We start from the raw sequence: 22323 nt of genomic DNA, 5'->3' as shown, positions 1-22323 counted from the left end.
TTTCATAAAAGTAGAGAAGGAAGAGTGTCCCTACATTGGGATTAACTCATCACTATCTATAAACAAAATTACAAACCAAATCAAACTCTTTTTGGCCTCTTGATCCTTTTTTCTTTTGCAAACCTTTGTCTTAACAAAGGATATGTTATTTCCATTCCACGCAATGAGACGTGTAAGTCCCCAAAGGTCGGGCGGTAAGTTGTAAAAATACTAGAGTGTGAATTTAACATTATCCGCCTAAAAAACACAAACAAACCAACTTTTAAGGTGAACTACGAATGCCCTAATCCCTCACTAAGGGGGTACGTAGGCGTAAAAGTTCACAACCATGTCGGGCACATTAATAAAAACCTTTTATTTTTCTTTGTAAATAAATCAACTTTCTATCATGCATTGCATTCCCCCCTTAGCTTTTAAGCTTTAGATTTAGACATCCTTAGAACAAACAAACTTGTGTGGATACCATAGAGTACTACGGACGTGAGGGGTGCTAATACCTTCCCCTTGCGTAACCGACTTTCGTGCCTAGCTTTCTTTAGGGTTTTCTCGATATTTTTCCCTTTTCCTTTTGGAATAAATAAAAGTTCGGTGGAAACTCTGTTTCAATCGAGTTAGGTTAATCAATAGCTTACACTCAGAATTTTCCCACCACGACAATGGGTGAAATATAAAGTCAAAGAGATATTGCTTATGTTTCCACCCAAACCATCCATGAGCATCAATCCTCTTGAACCTGTGATCAATCATACTTATGAAGTCGATGAGCTGAAAAGAACTATCAAGACCCTAGAGAAAGAGAATGTCAATCTCAAATATAGACTTGGTAAGCTGTCTGTAAGACCCTAATTTTGTCCCTAAGATCCCTCATGGCATCATAACATTGCATTGCATAGCCTCAAGGATCATTGAGCATCTTGGTTCCCTTTCCCTTTGGGTGGGACTCCTTGTGAGTTGTTTGAGATCACCAAGCATGCTTGAATTGTATATCATTGCTTTTCTCATTTTTTGTTTACTAACCAAAAGCACAAAAATATGTCACTAGCATCTTGTGTTTGTAGCTTGAGCAATCACAAAGTCCAAAGCCTCTAGGAGATCATTTGTACAAAGACATGGTCAAGAGAAGATGATAGCAAACATGGTAATGGTTCCCAAAGCTCTCATCCATCAAATATGCCTCCCTAGTACCTCAATTCATCATTTTTTATCAAAGCAAGTCAAAGGATTTGAGGTTTGATCCCCAGAGAAACCCTAATTCATTTGTGCACCATAATGCCTTGCTCATGAAGCAACCTCAGCCCATGGTCAAATACAATCAAGGGAAGTTCTTTAATTTATCATTTAATGCATATTTGAACTTATTTGAGTATCCTCAATCATCAATTCATCAAGGTATGAGTTGTGGACTTGAGAAGTTGATCAGTCAATTCATCTAACTATTTTGAAATGCATTGAGACCTAACGTTTTATGTGTTGGTCAAATGGAGATGGTTCCCAAAGCAAAAATGTTCTTACGGACAATAAGAACAACTTTCATGTTCATCAAAAATTGATTTAAATCTTGGAAGACCATCTGCCATTCCAATACATTATAGGTCATTTTGACTAAAACCCTAATTGTGGGTCAACTTCCCAAGGACATAACTCATTCATTTTTTATGATTTTGAGGTGGGATCAAATGCATTTGAAAGCTTAAGATGTCTAATTCAAATGTTATGTTGAACAAAATTTCAAAATCCTAAAAACAATACATGTGATAATGCAAGACATTATAGGTCCTTTTGGGACAAATGCATTAAAAGTAAAAAAAGTCCAACTTCAAGTGCCCATAACTCTTTCATAAAAAATCCAAATGATGCAAACTTTAAGTCCATTTTGAGTGTCTTGGAAATATCTACAACTTTGATGTTGGAGGTTGTTTCATTTGAGGCTTGCATCATCAAAACAGAAGGGCTTGAAAGTTGGCCAATTTTAGAAACCTTGCCTTGACATGTTTTGCACATCACACTTTAAACTCAAATTTCATAACTTTCCACACTTCAAATGAGTTTTTTTCCAACATAACATTTGTTCCTTATACAAAGACCTTTCCAACCATTACTCACATGATCATATTTGGATTTTTTAAGTGGTACTTTCGAAGAGATGAATTTTTAGGTACAAAGAAGGAATTAATTTGAAATCTTGGTGCATAAGCAATTGCCTTGCAATTCACACGCCCAATTCCATTTGGATGATGCTCAGAGTTCATTTGGCATTGTTTTTGGGCCTTGTGCATGATCATGCAAGCCCATGCAATGAAGCTTCACATGCCATGCACACGGATCATTTCACACCTTCCTTGCCAATTCCTCTATAAATAGAGACCTCATTCCCTCCATTTCACATGCCTAATTCGACCTGAAATGCTGCAGAATTCTTTCCCTAGCCATCACTAAAGAAGCAAGCTCACTTTTCTCATTTTTTTTCAGATCTGAAATTCAACTTCATCTGGTTGAATTCTCAGATCTAGTGCTTCTAAACCTTCATCATTTACCTCATAGAACTTCTGTTTAAGCAAAGCAAGCAAGGTATAATGCTCAAATTACCAGAACTCAAGCTTACATTCCAACTGGTATTTTCTTCGATTCTCCTAATCCCTTGACCTTTTGGCTTAGATTTTGTGTTGGATGAAGTCCTCTCAATAGAGGCATCATGTTTATGCTTTTAATTTTTGAAATTCATTGAGTTCATGATGAACATCAGATTTTTCCATCTCTGATTTCTCACACTATGGAGATCTAGAGGGAAAATGGATGGTACAGGGATGATGTACATCATCCCAGCTTTCTAATGATGTTTAGATCGCACGATTTGGTTGCCTTTTGAGTTTCTGCAATTTGGCCGGAATCTGCAAGCTCACCGGAGAAGACGGTGGCTCCGGTGGCTTCATCATCCCCAGTTTGAATCCTGGCCATTGGATCTGTTTTCCAGATTGAATCCCAGCCCTTTCTTGTTATGACTTTCTATTGTTTCACATGTGCACGCATTGACCGTGGATCACCATAGGCGCGCGCCTTAGGAGCGTGAGATCTGCCAGCTCAATTAATGAGCTCATATCCAACGCTCCTCCTTTTTTTGCATTTTATAATTTCTGTTTTTATTTTCTTAAATTCCTTTTATTTCAAAAATGCATATCTCTCTCATTTATTATCCAAAAATTATGGGACCAATTGCATTATTTCCCAAATAATTTCTAGTTTCTATTTTTGATTTTTAATATTTTTTATTTTGTTATTTGATATTTTTTGTGAATTTTCTCTTTTCTGGTTATTTTTAATTCATTTTAAATAGTTTTTGACATTCAAAAAATACAAAAATATTTTCCTAACCTATTTGAATGATGATGGATCTATGAAAAATATTCTCATCAATTTTTGAATTGATTTGAGATTTATTTGAGATTTTAATTCAATTAGGTCATTTTTATTCATTTTTAATTGATTAAAATTAGTTTCTGACTTTTAAAAATGCTGAAATTTTTTGTCAAACTTTGTTTGACCTTGTTGAACTTAGGATAAATCACTTGGACCTTTCAAGGTTGATTTGAAGTGATTTTGAAGTTTGACCTTTCTTTAATATTTTAATTCAAGTTTATTTTAAATATTAAAAAATGCCAAAAATATTTTATTCTTTTCTTGACTTCCAATCTTCATCTCACTTCTGTTTTTGATTGTTTGACCTTGACTTTCAATGTTATTGGTCAACATATGAGGATTGGTACATTGTATTTCATTTAATGCATTTTAATTTTGTCATTTCCATTTCTCTTATCCATCTTCTCCTTCTTCTTCTTCTACTTCTTTTCTTTTTTATCAATGAGTTGAAGGTTGATAAGTTGGCATTGATTATGGAGATTTAACCTTCCTTGATTCAAATCTAATTCATATTGATCAATTGATCAAGTGAATGGCTTTGCATTAAGGATAGGTTGTCTTTTAAATCATGCAAAAGGCTTAAACCAATACAATATCAATTCTCATTTTTTCTTTTTGGCATGGCAAGTTGTTGGGACTTGGTTCACTAATCAAGACTCCTAACTTGTGTTTGTTGCCTACATTATTATTGACCGGCCTCAGATAGTTGTGACTTCTACATAAGTCCAATTACGATTGCTTAACATAGCGCTAAATTTGCCTTATGGCACACTAACTACTAACACTAACTATTGACAATTAACATTTACTTTATGCAATTTACTATTCTTGCACATATTATTCATTTGCCTTTTCTCTTTGCTCACTTGAGCATATGTTTATGTTAATGCCATTTGCCTTTTGCTCACTTGAGCACATAATTGTGTATATATTATTGTACTTGTGTTTTTGTTTTTGATTATTGTGAACCAAATGCAAGGAAATGGACTTAGTTTCTAGGACTTTCCCTATTCAAAGAAATGGAGAATTGGACTTAGATTCTAGGATTTTCCTTATGCAAAATTGGAGTAAATGGACCTTAATGATGAAGATGGATTAGAAGGACCAAATCTCTAAACTCACTCTTCTTGTTTTACTTCATGGAACTTTTGATGTGTGTGCTTTTGTGCTAGGAGTTTCCATTTGAGCTTGATTGGAGGACCATTGCCATGTTCATCCAAGTGGAAGATACAAGATACGTTGAGGATCTCTTATGAGACTTGTTTGATTGCTTATGCTTTATGCTTGCTTATTCCAAAGGATGGGAGCTACTTGGATCATCAATATAATCTCAAGAGAGGGACTCCATTGTGGTTTTGATTCTTCATCCCTTATCTTTTTGTTTTATTTAGGACTTAGCCCCTTCTTCTTCATCTCTCCACTCTAACCTCAAGCCAAAACCCTTTTTGTGCAAACATTTAACTATTGTTTTCAAACATTAGAAACCTAAGCCTTATGCTTTTGATTTTCAAACTTTCTTTTCATAACACTTATTTTGAATTGAATCTTTAAGTCAACTTTGACCACTTTTGTATATACTTCCAATTGGTAAATATAACCCATTCAAATTTCTTTTTGTGGTTCCAATGGCCACTTCTTAATCAAATTTTCCATAACCTTTAGCTATTAGGTTTGAGTTATCCTTGTGGTAGATATAATACTCACCTATATCCTTAGTGATGGACAATGAGTCTTCCATGCTTATTATAGGGTTAACCCCTCACTAGCATGTTGAAGCTATCCTCACATGGTGGATTTGTGGTTTGATTGAGTTTTCTCCCTTTGATAACAAAAGACCTTAAGGCTTTTGGACCAATCAATTCACCAACTCATTTTGAAGTTTTACCCCGAACTATGAGGTTTTGATCCTAATCTTTTATAAGATGGTACGTAGGCAATGAGTTTATCCATCCAAACACAAAATGTAAATAAACTTGTACATTCTCCTCTCATCTCTTCAATCATGTTTGCACAAACAAATTTTTCACAAGACAACAACCTTGCAACAAGTGTGAAAAGGGCTCCCTAGGAGTACCTAGGATGTTTTGGGTGCCTAACACCTTCCCATTACATAACCAACCCCCTTACCCAGATCTCTGTTTCTTTTACTATTTTTTGTTAAAACTATTAGGTTTTTGTTCGCTTTCTGGATAAATAGAAGTGCGGTGGCGACTCGACTTGTATGATTTACCTTGGATTTAGTCAATATCTCTAATGGTAACGAATACCCCGCTACACTTTCCTTGGAGAAAGAGACTTTGAAGTTCAACCTGAATCAGAAGAGAGATAGAGCATGTCAGGAAGACGGTGAGGTGAAGGCCAAATTGCACAAGAGAATGAAAGTGGGTGAAGCACTAAAAGAAACTTATGCTAGCCTATCTTCAAAGAAGAATCAGCTAGCAGAAACTCAATACCAGGCTTGTAAAGTGGAGCTCAATTACAAAGAATAGATCATGAAACTTCAAGACCAGCTGGAAGCTTACAAGAAATGTCTGAAGGATGAACAAAGTCGCGTCAAGTAGCTAGAAGTCACTTTTAATCAGAACCAGAGTGAGCTAAACCAGAGGTTTGAAGAGATTCGTGAGTTAAAGAATCAAGCACGCAAAGATTTGGAAAAACACCAACCTACTCAAACAAGAGAATGATCATTTGGAAAAGCATAATGGACACCTTCAAGGGCTCCTAGACCAAAAGGCTACATTTGTAAGAAGTATTCTAGATAGACCTGATCACATTCTACCGCACAACCTCCTCGAAGGGCATGCAGTACTGGGGGGAAAGGCATGCACGCCTGACCCAATTCGTTGAACACGCCATAAAAGACTTCCCAGATTTGTTGCAAGAAGCTTTTGTCGAACTGTTTCCGCATATTGTCCTTTGGGCTGTATTTCATTTCATTCTTGTTTATAGAATGGTATGCATTAGACTCAAAGCTGAGATTATTATAGCCAGTCGGGCAGATTCTTGATGTGTATTTGTACTCCACTTTCTGATATTGAATAAAAAGAGTTTCTTGGTTATTGACTTCACATGCTGTCTCTCTCTTTATGCTTTATGATTGCTTATGTTAATGAACAAACTCAAGGATTCCTTGGAAATTTTTCTTTATAAAAATAAATGTTGAAAGTGAACAAATATGCATAAGTCAAAACTTTTTACATACATTCATGCATCCACACATTTATTTGCTTAAGCCTCCAGAAAACAAAATGCTTACCCTCTCCATCTTCCTGCAGCAAAAATGAAGACTCGTCATCGCTACTATACCAGTGCAAACAAATCAAAGATTATAAGTGATTACGAATCTGATAACGTTGTTGTCAGGGAATCTCTTGATCAGGTTCAAGGTGAGATGAACCTCTTCATGAGCAACATGGATTCCATCTTGGAGATTCTCCAAACCCAGAGGGACTTTACCTCTGCTAACTATGTTGCTGCCAACGTCACTCATATTGCTGGGGTGACCAATGTTACTGTTGATGTTGCTGCTGCGGTCGAAACTCCTGTGGACACTATAACACCGACCATTGTGACATCACTTGGTTCCTTATGTTGTGAATAGGCTTGTTGCTGCCTATCCCTGGGGGATGCCCTAGAACTTTGCTTCTCAATTTGCTAATGGGGATGCCTTTAACCCTCATCAAACTCTTGTCGCCCCCAATGCTGCCAAGAATGCTATTTTCCCATGGGGTGCACCCACAATTTAGACTCCTCCCACGGTTGATACTGCCAACCCCGAGGATAACCAAGGTCAGGTTCCTGCTGAAACTCCTAAAAATGAAGATAAATACTGAGGCATGCGCCTCCACTTTTGGGTTCCATCCCAGGATGCTCAACTTGTGAATGTGAACTAATTTCAAGTTGCTCCATTTGTTTACCCTGGGGAAACCTCTCTGCCAATGCTGACCTACGCACCTAACAACCCTGCACTTCAGTATGTGCAGACTGAGGCACCTCAGGCCCCTGATGCTCAAGCTAGAGGGAAGTTCCCTCATATGGTGCATGTTGCTTCCCAAACAGTGCCTCTAGGTATCTCTTATCCTCCGCATGTCTTGTTTGCTCCTCAAAGTGCCCTTGTTTAGGCGATGGCTCCATCCACCTCTTGACCATCCAGTTAGGTCGACATCCCCACTACTATTCCGGCCCAGCCTACGGATTACCAGTCCTCACCGAGAACTTTATCTATTTCTTTTCCTTTTCCTATTCTTTTGCGAGTAATCTTTAGATATAACACTTATTCGAGCGAGAACAATCAAAATGGTTCCCATGGAGTACCATGGATGTTTGGGGTGCTAATACCTTCTCATTTCATAACCGACTTCCTTACCCAGCATATCTTTTAACCAAGGGTTTTATCGATGTTTTCCCTTTCCTTAGGGAATAAATAAAGTTCAATGGAGACTCTGTTGTATGTTCGAGCGTGCGATACGTTCAAGTATATTTCTGCTAGTTTCATCCATCATAAAAAATACACCAAAGTTATGAAAGTTACCAAATAGCTTGGATTTGTGTAAGGTGGAGTTTGATAGGTCATGTTTTTAATACATATAATCCTTTATTCTATGGCATATATATTTCCTTGTAATCCTTTTTGGTGTTTTAGTCCAATCTTAGACGAGGTTAAAGTGAGATTAATGGATATTTATTTTTATGATTAGATAATGACAAAAACTGATTCTTTACAAAATAGAATTTGAACACATAAATCACACTTAATATATAATACTAGAATATTTGTATTATAAGGTTTCAAGAGTCTTGACATCTCATCTTCTCAAATGTATGAGAGTTTGATATCTCTATTCCTTTATTTATTTTAAGAGTAAACATGTTGAATTAATAAAACATAACTTCACCTCTAAGGTTTGAAAAACTAAAGAGACACCAACTCAATCTTTATCGAATTAAATTAAGGTTTATTTTAAAAGACAAACATCTAGTTCATAGTAACAATAGCTCATTAAGCACATAAACGAGACCTTACCTAGTACATAGAAATAAGATCTTGCAGTACATAGAAGTTAAAAACATAAGTTATCTGAATGACATAGACATTGACAAACAAAGATATCAACTAGTTTCGAGTATCTTTTAACCATCCATCAAGGTAAACTTGTTTGGAGTCAGGGGTGGATTTCGCTTTTTCAGCTCGAATATCTTTCAACCATCCATCAAGGTAAACTTGGTTGGAGTCAGATGTGGATTTTGCTTTCTCAGCTCGGATATCTTTCAACCATCCATCAAGGTAGACTTGGTTGGAGTCAGATGTGGATTTTGCTTTCTCAGCTCGGATATCTTTCAACCATCCATCAAGGTAAACTTGCTTGGTGTCAGAGGGAGATTTTATTTTCTCAACTCGGGTATCTTTCAACCAACCATCAAGATAAACTTGTTTGGAGTCAGATGAGGATTTTGTTTTCTCAGATCGGGTATCTTTCAACCATCCATCAAGGTAAACTTGGTTGGAGTCAGGGGTGGATTTTGTTTGCTTTGCTCGGGTATCTTTCAACCATCCATCAAGATAAATTTGGTTGGAGTCAGAGGTGGATTTGACTTTCTCAGATCGGACATCTTTCAACCATCCATCAAGGTAAACTTGGTTGGAGTTCGAGGTGGATTTTTCTTTTTCTGATCGGGTATCTTTCAACCATCCATCAAGGTAAACTTGGTTGGAGTTAGGCGAGGACTTTGCTTTCTCAGATCTGATGTCTTTCAACCATCCATCAAGATAAACTTGGTTGGAGTCATCAGTAGATTTTACTTTCTCAGCTCGAATATCTTTCAACCATCCATCAAGGTAAACTTGGTTAGAGTCAGAGGTGGATTTTGCTTTCTCTGCTCGGCTATCTTTCAACCATCCATCAAGATAAACTTGGTTGGAGTCAGAGGTGGACTTAGCTTTCTCAACTCGGATATCTTTCAACCATCCATCAAGATAAACTTGGTTGGAGTCTGCGATTGGTTTTATTTTCTCAGCTCGAGTATCTTTCAACCATCCATCAAGGTATACTTGGTTGGAATCGGGGGAAGATTTTTCTTTCTCAGTTCGGGTATCTTTCAACCATCCATCAAGGTAAACTTGGTTAGAGTCAGAGATGGATTTCGCTCTCTCAGATCGGGTATCTTTCAACCATCCATCAAGATAAACTTGGTTAGAGTCATGGGTGAGTTTTTGATTCTTCAATGAATTTTTGAGCCAACCATCAAGGTAAGGCTGATCAGCGTGTTTTTCTTCTACATTCTCTTGCTCAAGTTTCATATATCGAGCAGAACTTCCTTGCCCATTCTACAATACAAATGAATGAAGGGATATTATTGAGTGACATTTGAATGGTAGATTTGATTAAAAAAATGAGACATATTTTATTGCACAGTGAAGACATAATCATTATAGCATATGGATACAAAATTTGAAATAAAAAATAAACAAAAATAATTTTTTAAATTTCATTACAACAAAAAAAATATTATTTTATCAAATCAAATAGAAGCATTTGATTATGAGTGAATGTGATGAATGCAAATATAGATAATGAGAAATGATAGATTACGATATTTAGGTGATGAAAAATATAAATTTAAGAGATAAAAGCATGGAGTAACTTACAATCAACAAGAGCAGGAGAAAAGGTAGGAGAAACAAAACAATTTTGTGTGTCATTTCTTTTCTGCTATGTTATTGTTGAAAAACTATTTTAGTGTAAAAGATGCATTGAAGTGGAATTGAGTTGGTCTATTTATAACTGAATGAGAAGAAAAAGTACAAATAATTGGACTTTAAGACTTTGTTTGACAAAATTATTTCTTTTAATTATAATAATGAATAAATAACCAAGATATTGAGATTTTAGTTGTGAAGACTATTTTTCAAAATTTATAATATATAAGTTCATACATCTAAATACAGTTTATTTAGTAACATTTATTTTTTTCTAAGATCTTTTAGGTGTGTTTTTTGAGTTTTTAAAAAAATGATTAGTTTCTTTTAATTTATTGATGAAGTGATAATAATTATGAACTCAGACTATTCATATTTTCAATTTTAAAATTAGTTAAGCTACTTTAATAATTAATTTGATTAAATATTATAAATTCAATGAGTTAGTGTGATAAAATGTCCAATTAATTGAATTAGAATATTATTCAAATATACATGTAATATAATAATAGTGTTGGGATAGAGAAACCTATGCTATGTAGTCTGTGCTCAGAAGTAGTATGTGGAGTCCACATCCTAGGTTCTTGTATTTTGTGCGAGAAATAATTCCTATTATATTGTTCACATATCCAACAATAAATACAAAATACTAGTCTTAGGAAAAACACTTATATACTCTGAAGAGACTTGCATGCTTAAGATGTTCACATGAGTTAAAACAGAAGAAGTTGCATGCTTAAAACAACGTGTCCATTGAATTTTTTAAAGGTAACCTCAGTCATCCATTGGCCGACTGTTTTATTTTTTAATTTTCTTTTTAATATTTTTTATTTTTTACAGATTTAAATTAGTTTTTACTTAATAAAATAATGAAAATAATATTTAAATTATAATATTTTTAATAATTTCAAAATATACTAACTAAATGTTGTATTATTTTTTTAATATTAATTATGATATTTAATCAATTAAATATAATATTATAAAATTGGATAGATCATAAAATCGATGAAAGTATTGGGTCAACGATTTTGGTTGATTCTAGTCGGTTCATACTTATTCAATAGCTTACATGATTTAACAATCAAATCTGACTGATGACTCATTCGATTCGTAGTTCAACATGTTCGATCGACTGATTTGGTTCGATTTACAACATTTACAAATATACACTACAATATTTAAAAAATAATATATTTCAAAATTATTAAAAAAATATTTTAATTTAAATATTTATATTTTTATTTTAATTAAACAACTAATTTAAATTTAAAAGAATAAATAAAATATAATCTTGGCCCATGGATAGACGAAGATACCTTTAGAAAATTGCATGCATTAACGAGTGTTTTCAAAAAAATAGACCACTTTCAATAATTTATTTTCAAATATTATAAGGTACAGAAGTTATGTGATGGTAAAACCCAAAAGATTGAAGGATTTGAATTAGTATCGTAATGTATTTATTTTTATATTGATGATGTTAAATTTTGTTTTTAATTTTTCAAATATAAATATTTGTTTTGTCTATTTTTTTAATATAGTTTTATTATTCTCATTATTATTTAAAATATATAAATTAATGATAAATATTTGGTTTTAAATGTGATTGTGATTTAGATACAACTAATTATGGTTTACCATTAAACAATGAAGGGTAAAGAAATTAAAAAAAAATCTAAATATTCATATTCAAGAAATAACATAACACACTTAAATACTACTTAGTCTTGTTAAATCCATTTAAGTATCAAGGCCGGTCCAACCGATATTCAGACTTAGGGCGAATTTTATAATGAAGCTTTTAAGAATAAAAATTATGACCATGATAATTAAATTTAAAAAAATTAAGCGATGCAAAATTAATTATTAATTAAGTTATCATAATATATTTAGTTTAATATTTACTTTCAATCAATAATAAAATAAATATATTTAATCCTTATTAAAACACTATTATCAAAACATTATTGATCTTGAATAAAATTTTATTAACTTTCATTTTTATACAAGGAAGGATTATATTATTGCACTATTTAAAGATTTCTATTGTCATATAGTTTATTTATTTTTGTATAAATATGGTATCATCTACGTGCAATTGTATAGATTAATCTCTCAAGTCTTGTAGGACCATAATAAACGACAAGCTCTCACTAAAAGATTTAACACTACTGTATTTTTAGAGCTGAATTCAAATTCAGGACCTCTGGTTAAGTTGGAAGCGACTTCCTCCTCTCACCTATGGGAACCTCTTGTAGAACATGTTTCGCAGGTTTAAACCCTAGTACACTCCCTTTGGGTGGTTCTTAACCTAAACTCCATGCTCGTGACTTGCAACAAACCCTTGATTCATGGTTGATCCGTTCATGTATCCTTAATATCAATGGAACTTGGGTGTTGATAAGGTGTAAATCATAATCCACCAAAATGGATGATTGATATTAAGGATAACATGATCCATCCCATGGCCTTTGTTTGGTGTGCTTTGCTTGATCCTTGAGTGTGATTGTTGCATTCATGCATTCATGCACTCATTTGCATGCATATCATCAATAATGAAGAAAATTTTCAAGGAACTTAAGGGGTTTATTTGCAAAATTTTCAGACATGGAAAGACAAAGAAGGAATACAAAGAAGTACAGCTTCAGGCAACCAGATTTGAAAGAGTTAAGGAATCTGACATCCTATGTATTAGATCCTTTGGGCTTTAAAGCTCGTTTTGGGAAGCTTCTTCCTCTTCTGACTACTCAGGTGGATGAAGGGTTGATGAGTGTATTGGTGCAGTTTTATGATCCCTTGTACCGTTGTTTCACGTTTCCGGATTTTCAGCTTTTGCCTACGCTTGAGGAGTATGCCTATCTTGTGGGTATACCTATTCTAGACCAATTGTCGTTCAGTGGCTTGGAGAGTATTCCTACTTCTCAAGAGATAGCAGACATGTTGCACATAGATGAATCTCTGGTTGGTGCTCATATGACTACCAAAGGAGGAATTCAAGGTCTCCCTTCTGAGTTCCTCATTGCTCAAGCTACTATCTATGGGAAGGCCATGAGTGAGGATGCCTTTGAAGCTATATTTGTACTTCTCATCTATGGATTGGTATTGTTCCCCAACATCGACAAGTTTGTGGATGTGAACGCTATTAGGATCTTTTATACTCTTAACCCCGTGCCGACTCTGTTGGGTGATACCTATTTCTCTTTGCATATGAGAAATGCAAAGGGTGGTGGCGCCATTGTGTGTTGTTTGCCCCTGTTGTATAAGTGGTTTATTTCTCACTTACCTAAGACGGTCGCCTTCAAGGAGAACAAGGGATGTCTACGGTGGTCCACGAGACTTATGTCTCTCACTAATGATGATATCTCTTGGTACAACCGCATGTATGATGGTGTGCAGATTATTGACTCTTGTGGTGAATTCTCCAATGTACCTCTTCTTGGTACATGTGGTGGGATTAACTACAACCCTGTTTTGGCACATCGTCAGCTTGGGTTCCCCCTAAAGGATAAGCCTAATAACATTCCGTTAGAGGGTGTGTTCTTTCAGGAGGGTAAAGATCCCCAAGGCTTGAAGGGCATAATGGTCGGCGCTTGGCGCAAGATTCATAGGAAAGGAAGGAAAGAGTTGGGTCCTAAGAATTGTGTTGCTATGGAGCCTTACACTGCTTGGGTTAGGAAGAGAGCTTCTGAGTATCCCATGCCTTACGAGTATCCGAGACCTACACCTTTGGTTATGGTTGGGCCTTCAACCCTCCCTAACCAAGGAGTAGAGGAGTTGAGAGACGAAGACCTATCACGCGCCTGGATCTGTGAAAGGGAAGAGTTGCTTCAGCAGATTAAGGAGAAGGACGCTTTGATTGAGTTCCTCGAGCATCAAGTTATTGACGATCCTGATGATGCATGGACTTCTCTACTTCCTCAGTCTTCCAAGTATTGGAAGAGGAAGTATGATCGACTCGCCAAAGAGAAGGCGGATATGGAGGCAGCCTACGAGAGGGAGGTGAAAAGGCTTCGCGCATCTTATCTTCCTGTGTCCCGAGCTTTAGATGATTGTCTCTAGGGATCCATAGGATGATTATTTTCCTCTTCTCTTTGTATATGATTGACAATGTTATACTTCTTTTCTCTGATATTATTTGATGAGATGTTTCCATATATGATAAATGTTAATATTTCCAAAATTTGCAAATAAAACCCTAGAGTTCCTTTGAAATAAAAATAAATCATATGCACAAGCATTGCATGCATCATGTGCATAAGCAGGTTTTGTTCCCGGCTTTCTTGTCCTGTGATCTGACTTTGTGTTCTTCATTTATTTTGAAGACAAGCTGACTCACCGATACTACACCAGAGCCAACATTTCAAGACTAATGGATCATCTAGAGCAAGAGAACCGCGAGCTGAAAGAGGAGGTGGCCAGACTGAGTGCCTTGATGGAATCATTCTTGGCTGCCCAGAGCCAGTTTTCTCCGACGTCTTCAACTCCTCCCCAGAGGACAGTCATCTCTGAGATTGTCTCCTCAACTGTACCTACAGCCAGTGCACACTTTGTTCCAACGTCCATGCCAGTCGGATTCCCTTGGGGGATGCCTCCTAGTTTCATGCCCGAGGGTCCTGCTCCAACTTTTGCTTCTATGTCGGCATCTAGCCCGGTCTTTGTTGTTCTACCTCCTGTCGTGCATACTATACCTAGAGTAGACGACACCATCTATCATTCTGAGCCGTCTGAGGGCCCATATGTCTATGAGAAGATGGACGCTATGAACGATCAATTTCATGAGCTTCGCAAGGAATTGAAAACTCTTAGAGGAAATGATCTTTTTGGCAAGTTTGCTGCCGAACTGTGTTTGGTTCCCAATGTGAAGATCCCAGTGAAATTCAAGGTCCCTGACTTTGAAAAGTACAAGGGAAATACTTGCCCTCTCAACCACCTGGTCATGTATGCCAGGAAGATGTCAACTCAAACCGATAATGACCAGTTGCTCATCCACTACTTTCAGGACAGTCTGTCCGGTGCCGCTCTGCGTTGGTACATGGGTTTGGACAGTGCGAACATCCGATCCTTCAACGACCTTGGCGAGGCCTTCGTCAAGCAGTACAAGTATAATATGGATATGGCTCCCGATAGGGATCAATTGAGGGCCATGTCCCAGAAGGACAAAGAAACATTTAAAGAGTACGCCCAGAGGTGGCGAGAGTTGGCAGCACAGATCGTGCCTCCGCTAGAAGAGAAGGAAATGACCAAGATCTTTCTAAAGACCTTGAGTTCATTCTATTACGAGCGGATGATTGCTAGCGCTCCTTCTGAATTCACCGAGATGGTCAATATGAGGATGCGTCTAGAAGAAGGGGTTAGAGAAGGACGTCTAACCAGGGAAGAAGGCTCTTCTGTCAAACGTCATGGGACGTTTGCGAAGAAGAAAGATGGAGAGGCACATGTTGTGACCTCCCATGTGAAACCAAGAAGACCCTCTGTGAGGAGGAAGACCATGTGTCCCGCCGGTAACTAGCACCAGGTGGCTCACATAGCACCTGTTTTTAGAGACAATCAACAGTATCAGCAACATAACAACAATCAGCAACCACATCCGCAATATCAGCAACAACAGCACCAACCGCAACAGCAGGCCTACCAGCCTCGAAACAGTAATCAAACCAGCACGAGTTACGAGAGGAAAAGGGTCACTTTCGATCCTATTCCAATGACGTACGCAGAGTTATATCCCTCTTTGATTGAGAGGAAATTGATTACTCCGAGAGACCCACCGGCTATACCTGCTAACCCCCAGTGGTGGTATAAGCCTGAATTACATTGTGTCTACCATTCTGGTGCTCCCGGCCATGACGTGGAGAATTGTTACCCTTTGAAGACCAAGGTTTAAGACCTTGTGAGGTGTGGCATTCTGTGTTTCGAGGATGTAGGTCCTAACGTGAAGAAGAACCCATTGCCCGAGCATGGGAAATCTGTCAACATGGTCCAGGGTTGCCCTGGCAAGTACGAAGTCAAATATGTCAGTCATATTCGACAATCTCTGGTTGAGATGCATCGTTTTCTATGCGAGTACAATCATTATAAGCACGACCATGATATTTGCCGAGTATGCTCTATTAACCGATTAGGTTGTCACCAGGTGCGCAAGGATATTCAGGAAATGCTGGATGAAGGAGTCATTGAGATCCTTCAGAATAGGAATGTCGACGAAGATGAGCCTGAGGTCAACGTAATTTCCCCGGTGTTCCGGATGCCCGAGTCTGTTATCATTAAGTATGATGGTAGAAAGCAGAAGGCTTCTCCTGTGCTTATCATTAAGCCTGCCGGTCCATTACCGTACTCTTCCGAAAAGGCAATCCCCTTTCGTTACAATGTTGTTGCTGTAGAAGATGGGAAAGAGGTGTCTTTGCCATCCTCCTCTGTTATTAATATTGCGGATGTTAGTGGTTTGACCCGCAGCGGTCGTGTGTTTTCCGCACCTCCCAAGCCCCAGGCTAATGCTGATTTTGTTGAACGCCCGATTGGGAATGCTGTGAGCACTCAGAATCCGGCACTTGTTGTTAAGCCCTCCTCTACATTGATAACTCCTACTTCTGTTGGCCCAAGCGGCAATGTGAAAGAAGACTGTGATGAGATGCTGAGGCTCATCAAGAGAAGCGAGTACAATGTTGTAGACCAGCTTCTACAAACGCCATCCAAAATATCAGTATTATCTTTGCTATTGAATTCAGAACCACATAGAGAGGTATTGCAGAAGGTATTGGATATGGCATACGTAGATCATGATGTCACAATAGAACAATTCGATAGCATTGTTGCAAACATTATTGCTTGTAACAATTTGAGTTTCTGTGACTCTGATCTCCCTGAGGAGGGAAGAGACCACAACTTGGCTTTACACATATCTATGAATTGCAAAGACGACGTCATGTCCAATGTGCTGGTGGACACTGGATCATCACTGAATGTATTGCCAAAAACCACTCTCTCGAAGCTGTCTTATCAAGGGCCTCCCATGAGGCAGAGTGGAGTTGTTGTGAAAGCTTTCGATGGGTCGCGTAAAACGGTGATTGGGGAAGTTGATCTCCCAGTCAAAATCGGACCAAGTGATTTCCAGATTACCTTCCAGGTTATGGATATCCACCCATCGTATAGCTGCCTCTTAGGTAGACCATGGATTCACTAGGCGGGCGTCGTGAAATCCATCATACACCAGAAGCTGAAATTTGTGAAAAATAAGAAGCTGGTAGTGGTAGGGGGAGAAAAGGCTCTCCTGGTTAGCCATTTGTCTTCCTTCTCATATATAGATGCTGAGGACGAAGTTGGAACTCCTTTCCAAGCTTTATCTATAGCTGAGCCTATTGAGAAGAGAGCTCCTTCATTTGCTTCCTATAGAGATGCAAAGTTGGCCATTGAGTGTGGTGCAACTGTCGGCTTAGGAAAAATGATTGAGCTAGAAGACAATAAGTCTCGGGCTGGCATAGGTTTTTCATCTGGGGTGTTCAACGAGAAAGGGCTATTCAAGAGTGGAGGGTTCATCCACACTGGTCAAGATGAAGAAACTGTTGCTGTCTTGGAAGAAGATACAGAGGATTCTGGCAATTTCATCATCCCTGGAGGGGTCTGCAACAATTGGGTCGCTGTGGACATTCCTACAGTTATCCATATGTCAGCGTAATGATCACTTTGTTTAAAAACCCTTCTCCCATGCCAAAAGGAGGAGTGATGACATTATTGGCACATAAATACAATGATATTTTCATTCAATAAACTCATGTTAAATGTTTGTTTTCCCAATTATTTTCCCTTTTTGCTTTTTTGCATGAAATTGGTGATCACATAAAACCTAAAAATAAAATAAAATCAATCTTTCATCTGCATAATGATTTGCCTTGTTTGAATTCTAAAAGCTTTTCATATCCAAAATCATTATGCAGGTTGATCAAACCCATTGAACATAATGATCCAACACCATCTCCCAATTTTGAGTTCCCTGTGTTTGAGGCGGAAGAAGATGATGTTGAAGAGATTCCTGACGAGATTACCCGTATACTTGAGCATGAAGAGAAAATCATCCAGCCGCATCTTGAGAATCTGGAAACAGTCAACTTGGGGTCTGAGGATTGTGTTCGTGAAGTGAAGATTGGGGCACTCCTTGAAGAATCTGTTAAGAAGGGGTTGATTGAATTGCTACGAGAATACGTTGACGTCTTTGCTTGGTCATATGAAGACATGCCAGGTCTAGATACTGATATTGTGCAACATTTCTTACCCTTGAAGCCTGAGTGCGTGTCTGTGAAGCAGAAGCTCAGAAGAACTCATCCTGATATGGCAGTGAAGATCAAAGAAGAAGTTCAGAAGCAAATTGATGCGGGGTTTCTGGTGACTTCTACGTATCCTCAATGGGTGGCCAATATTGTGCCCGTGCCTAAGAAAGACGGAAAAGTCCGGATGTGTGTGGACTATAGAGACTTGAATAAAGCTAGTCCCAAAGATGATTTCCCTCTACCACATATTGATATGTTGGTGGATAATACAACTAAATTCAATGTCTTCTCTTTTATGGATGGATTTTCCGGATATAACCAGATCAAGATGGCACCCGAGGATATGGAGAAGACAACATTCATCACACCTTGGGGAACATTCTGTTATCGAGTGATGCCCTTCGGTTTGAAGAACGCCGGAGCCACGTATCAACGAGCTATGACCACCTTGTTTCATGATATGATGCACAAAGAGATCGAGGTGTATGTTGACGATATGATTGCGAAGTCAAAAACGGAAGTTGAACATGTATAGCACTTGTTGAAGCTTTTCCAGCGTTTGAGGAAGTATAAGCTTCGTCTGAATCCCAACAAGTGTACATCTGGAGTCCGTTCTGGCAAGTTATTGGGCTTTATTGTTAGTGAAAAAGGTATTGAGGTTGATCCTGCAAAGGCCAAAGCAATACAAGAGATGCATGCGCCAAAAACTGAGAAACAAGTCCGAGGTTTTCTTGGCCGCTTGAATTATATTTCTAGATTCATATCCCACATGACTGCCACATGTGCGCTGATATTCAAGCTCCTCCGGAAAGATCAATCTCATGATTGGACCGAGGATTGCCAAAAAGCCTTCGATAGTATTAAAGAGTATCTGTCCGAATCTCCGATCCTGTCTCCGCCCGTGGAAGGAAGACCCTTGATCATGTATCTGACCGTTCTTGAAGACTCAATGGGTTGTGTCCTGGGTCAGCAAGACGAATCAGGGAAGAAAGAATATGCTATTTACTACTTGATCAAGAAGTTCACTGATTGTGAGTCTCGATACTCAATGCTTGAGAAGACATGTTGTGCTTTGGCTTGGGCTGCTAAGCGCTTACGTCAGTATATGATAAATCATACGACTTGGCTGATATCCAGAATGGATCCAATCAAGTATATCTTCGAGAAGCCTGCTTTAACAAGGAGGATTGCCCGTTGGCAGATGTTATTATCTGAGTATGATATTGAGTATCGAGATCAGAAGGCTATTAAAGGTAGCATCTTGGCTGACCACTTGGCACATCAGCCGATCGAGGATTATCAGTCAGTTCAGTATGACTTCCCAGACGAGGAGATTCTGTATTTGAAGATGAAAGATTGCGACGAGCCTACACTCAATGAAGGGCCAGAGCCTGGTTCCAGATGGAGTATGGTGTTTGATGGCGCTGTAAATCAGTATGGAAATGGTATTTGGGCAGTGATTATTACTCCTCAGGGCACACATATTCCTTTTAAAGCAAGGCTAACCTTCAAATGCACAAATAATATGGCTGAGTATGAGGCCTGTATTATGGGTTTAGAAGAATGCATTGATTTAAAGATCAAGCATCTTGATGTATATGGTGATTCGGCCCTCGTTGTTAATCAGATTAAGGGTGAATGGGAAACGAATCAGCCTGGTCTCATTCCGTATAAAGATTATGCGAGGAGGATTTCAACGTTCTTTGCTGAGGTTGACTTCCATCATATTCCTCGAGATGAGAATCGGATGGCAGATGCTCTTGCTACGCTAGCTTCGATGATTGTGGTAAAACTTTGGAATGAAGTCCCCAATATCACTGTGATGCGCTTGGACAAACCAGCTCATGTATTTGCAGTAGAATAAGCGAAGGATGATAAGTCATGGTATTATGACATCAAGTGTTTCCTTCAGAACCAGGTTTACCCGCCCGGGGCATCTGTGAAAGATAGGAAGACTTTGAGGAGATTGTCAGGCAGTTTCTACCTCAATGGCGAAGTGCTTTATAAGAGAAATTTTGACATGGTTCTGCTCAGATGCATGGATAGACACGAAGCAGACCTGTTGATGACTGAGGTCCATGAGGGTTCATTTGGTACTCATTCCAATGGACATGCCATGGCTAGAAAGATGTTGAGAGCAGGCTACTATTGGCTGACAATGGAGTCTGACTGCTGCAAATACGTGAAGAAATGCCATAAGTGTCAGATTTACGCGGATAAGATTCATATTCCTCCGACACTTCTGAATGTGATTTCATCACCATGGCCTTTCTCCATGTGGGGAATCGACATGATTGACATGATAGAGCCGAAAGCGTCCAACGGGCACAGATTTATTCTCGTACCAATTAATTACTTCACCAAATGGGTTGAAGCGGAGTCATATGCAAATGTGACCAGGCAGGTGGTTGTGAAGTTTATCAAGAATCAACTCATATGCCGCTATGGTGTGCCAGATAAGATCATTACTGATAATGGATCTAACTTGAACAACAAAATGATGAAAGAGCTGTGTAGTGAGTTCAAGATTGCACACCATAATTCTTCTCCTTATAGACCCAAGATGAATGGGGCTGTTGAAACTGCTAATAAGAATATCAAGAAGATTATTCAGAAGATGGTTGTCACGTATAAAGATTGGCATGAGATGCTGCCATTTAGTTTACATGGATATCGTACATCTGTCCATACTTCAACAGGGGCAACCCCTTTTTCTCTTGTTTATGGCATGGAAGTCGTACTCCCAATAGAGGTGGAGATCCCATAAATGAGAGTCTTGATGGAAGCCAAGTTGACTGATGCTGAATGGATTCAGAGTCGTTATGACCAACTGAATTTGATAGAAGAGAAGAGATTGACCGCCATGTGCCACGGTCAGTTATATCAGCAGAGGATGAAGAAAGCTTTTGATAAGAAGGTCAAGCCTCGTGTGTTCCGAGAAGGTAACCTTGTGCTCAAGAAAGTCTTGTCTTTCGCGCCCGATTCTAGGGGCAAGTGGACTCTAAACTATGAAGGTACATATGTTGTTAAGAGAGCCTTTTCAGGCGGTGCTTTGATACTTACAACTATGGATGGGGAGGATTTCATTCGTCCTGTGAACTCAGATGCAGTCAAGAAATACTTCACCTAGAAAATAAAAACAGAATAGCTCGCTAAGTTGAAAACCTGAAAGGGCGGCTTAGGCAAAAATGAGCGTCTCGGTGGATTGAAAACCCGAAAGGGCGGTCCAGGCAAAAGTTAGAGACATGAAAAAAATGAATATTTGTATCCCGCTAGATTGAGTACCTCACCCTGGGGCAATCTAGGCAAAAATTAGGGATTTGGCAAGTAACTGCATCCTGACAAGACTTTGTTCTACAACTGTCATCCTTCGGAGGTTCTTGCTCATTCGTCATCAACCAAAGCTTCGAATACATCGAATTCAGAATTGGTGGAGAAATGGTCATTATGTTCAATGTAGCCCTTTTCTAATATATATCACCAATTTCAAACTTGTAAAGATCTATGGAGTCTTGCCATTTGCAGACTACCATTCCATCAAATAAATTCGAGCCTGTTATCCAATTATTTGCACTCTTATTTGTTTCTATTCAACAAATGCTTTGCATGTTTTAATTGAGAAAATATCATTGTTTTGAATAAACGAATTTTTCATAACTTGTTTTTAAACAAAGTGAATGTTCACCATGACAAAAAGATACTTAGGAGATCCCCAGTGCTCTCCCAAGGACGGTATGATCCCCATTCAGCGGGGTAGCAACCTTTTCTCCTCAGCAGATGTGATCTCTTTGGTGGGTACGGTAGTTGGTGGTTGATCCCCAGAATCCCTTTATCTCTCAGATAGATTCCCCAGTAGAGTTGCTTATGTGGGAGATTCTACCTGTGCAATAAACTCTTTTCCCCAGCTGTGACTGATGATTCACCCCATGCGGAGATTTCATTGTTTCCCGG

The 22323-nt window shown here is 38.2% G+C and overlaps 1 protein-coding gene across 10 annotated transcripts in view; it reads right to left on the bottom strand.

Moving 5' to 3' along the window:
- LOC127086001 (uncharacterized) overlaps nt 1–22323 on the bottom strand; it is a 51891-nt gene that overhangs the window by 20074 nt on the left and 9494 nt on the right. For 4 of the 10 annotated variants that reach the window (XM_051026615.1, XM_051026618.1, XM_051026620.1 and 1 more), the window contains exons 3-4: nt 9044–9112; nt 8630–8905 (exon numbers count right to left, since the gene is read on the bottom strand). In XM_051026615.1, the coding sequence (XP_050882572.1) occupies nt 8630–8905; nt 9044–9112 (345 nt within the window). Of the gene's footprint in view, nt 1–8560; nt 8906–9043; nt 9113–9272; nt 9527–22323 lie in introns of all 10 variants that reach the window. The other 6 variants (XM_051026617.1, XM_051026619.1, XM_051026623.1 and 3 more) reach the window with 6 other exon arrangements.

The sequence above is a fragment of the Lathyrus oleraceus genome, chromosome 5 (genome assembly GCF_024323335.1).
Source record: "Lathyrus oleraceus cultivar Zhongwan6 chromosome 5, CAAS_Psat_ZW6_1.0, whole genome shotgun sequence".
Classification (NCBI taxonomy): domain Eukaryota; kingdom Viridiplantae; phylum Streptophyta; class Magnoliopsida; order Fabales; family Fabaceae; genus Lathyrus; species Lathyrus oleraceus.
Note: the sequence above shows the minus strand (reverse complement) of the source record. Positions and strands in the feature narration are given on the sequence as shown.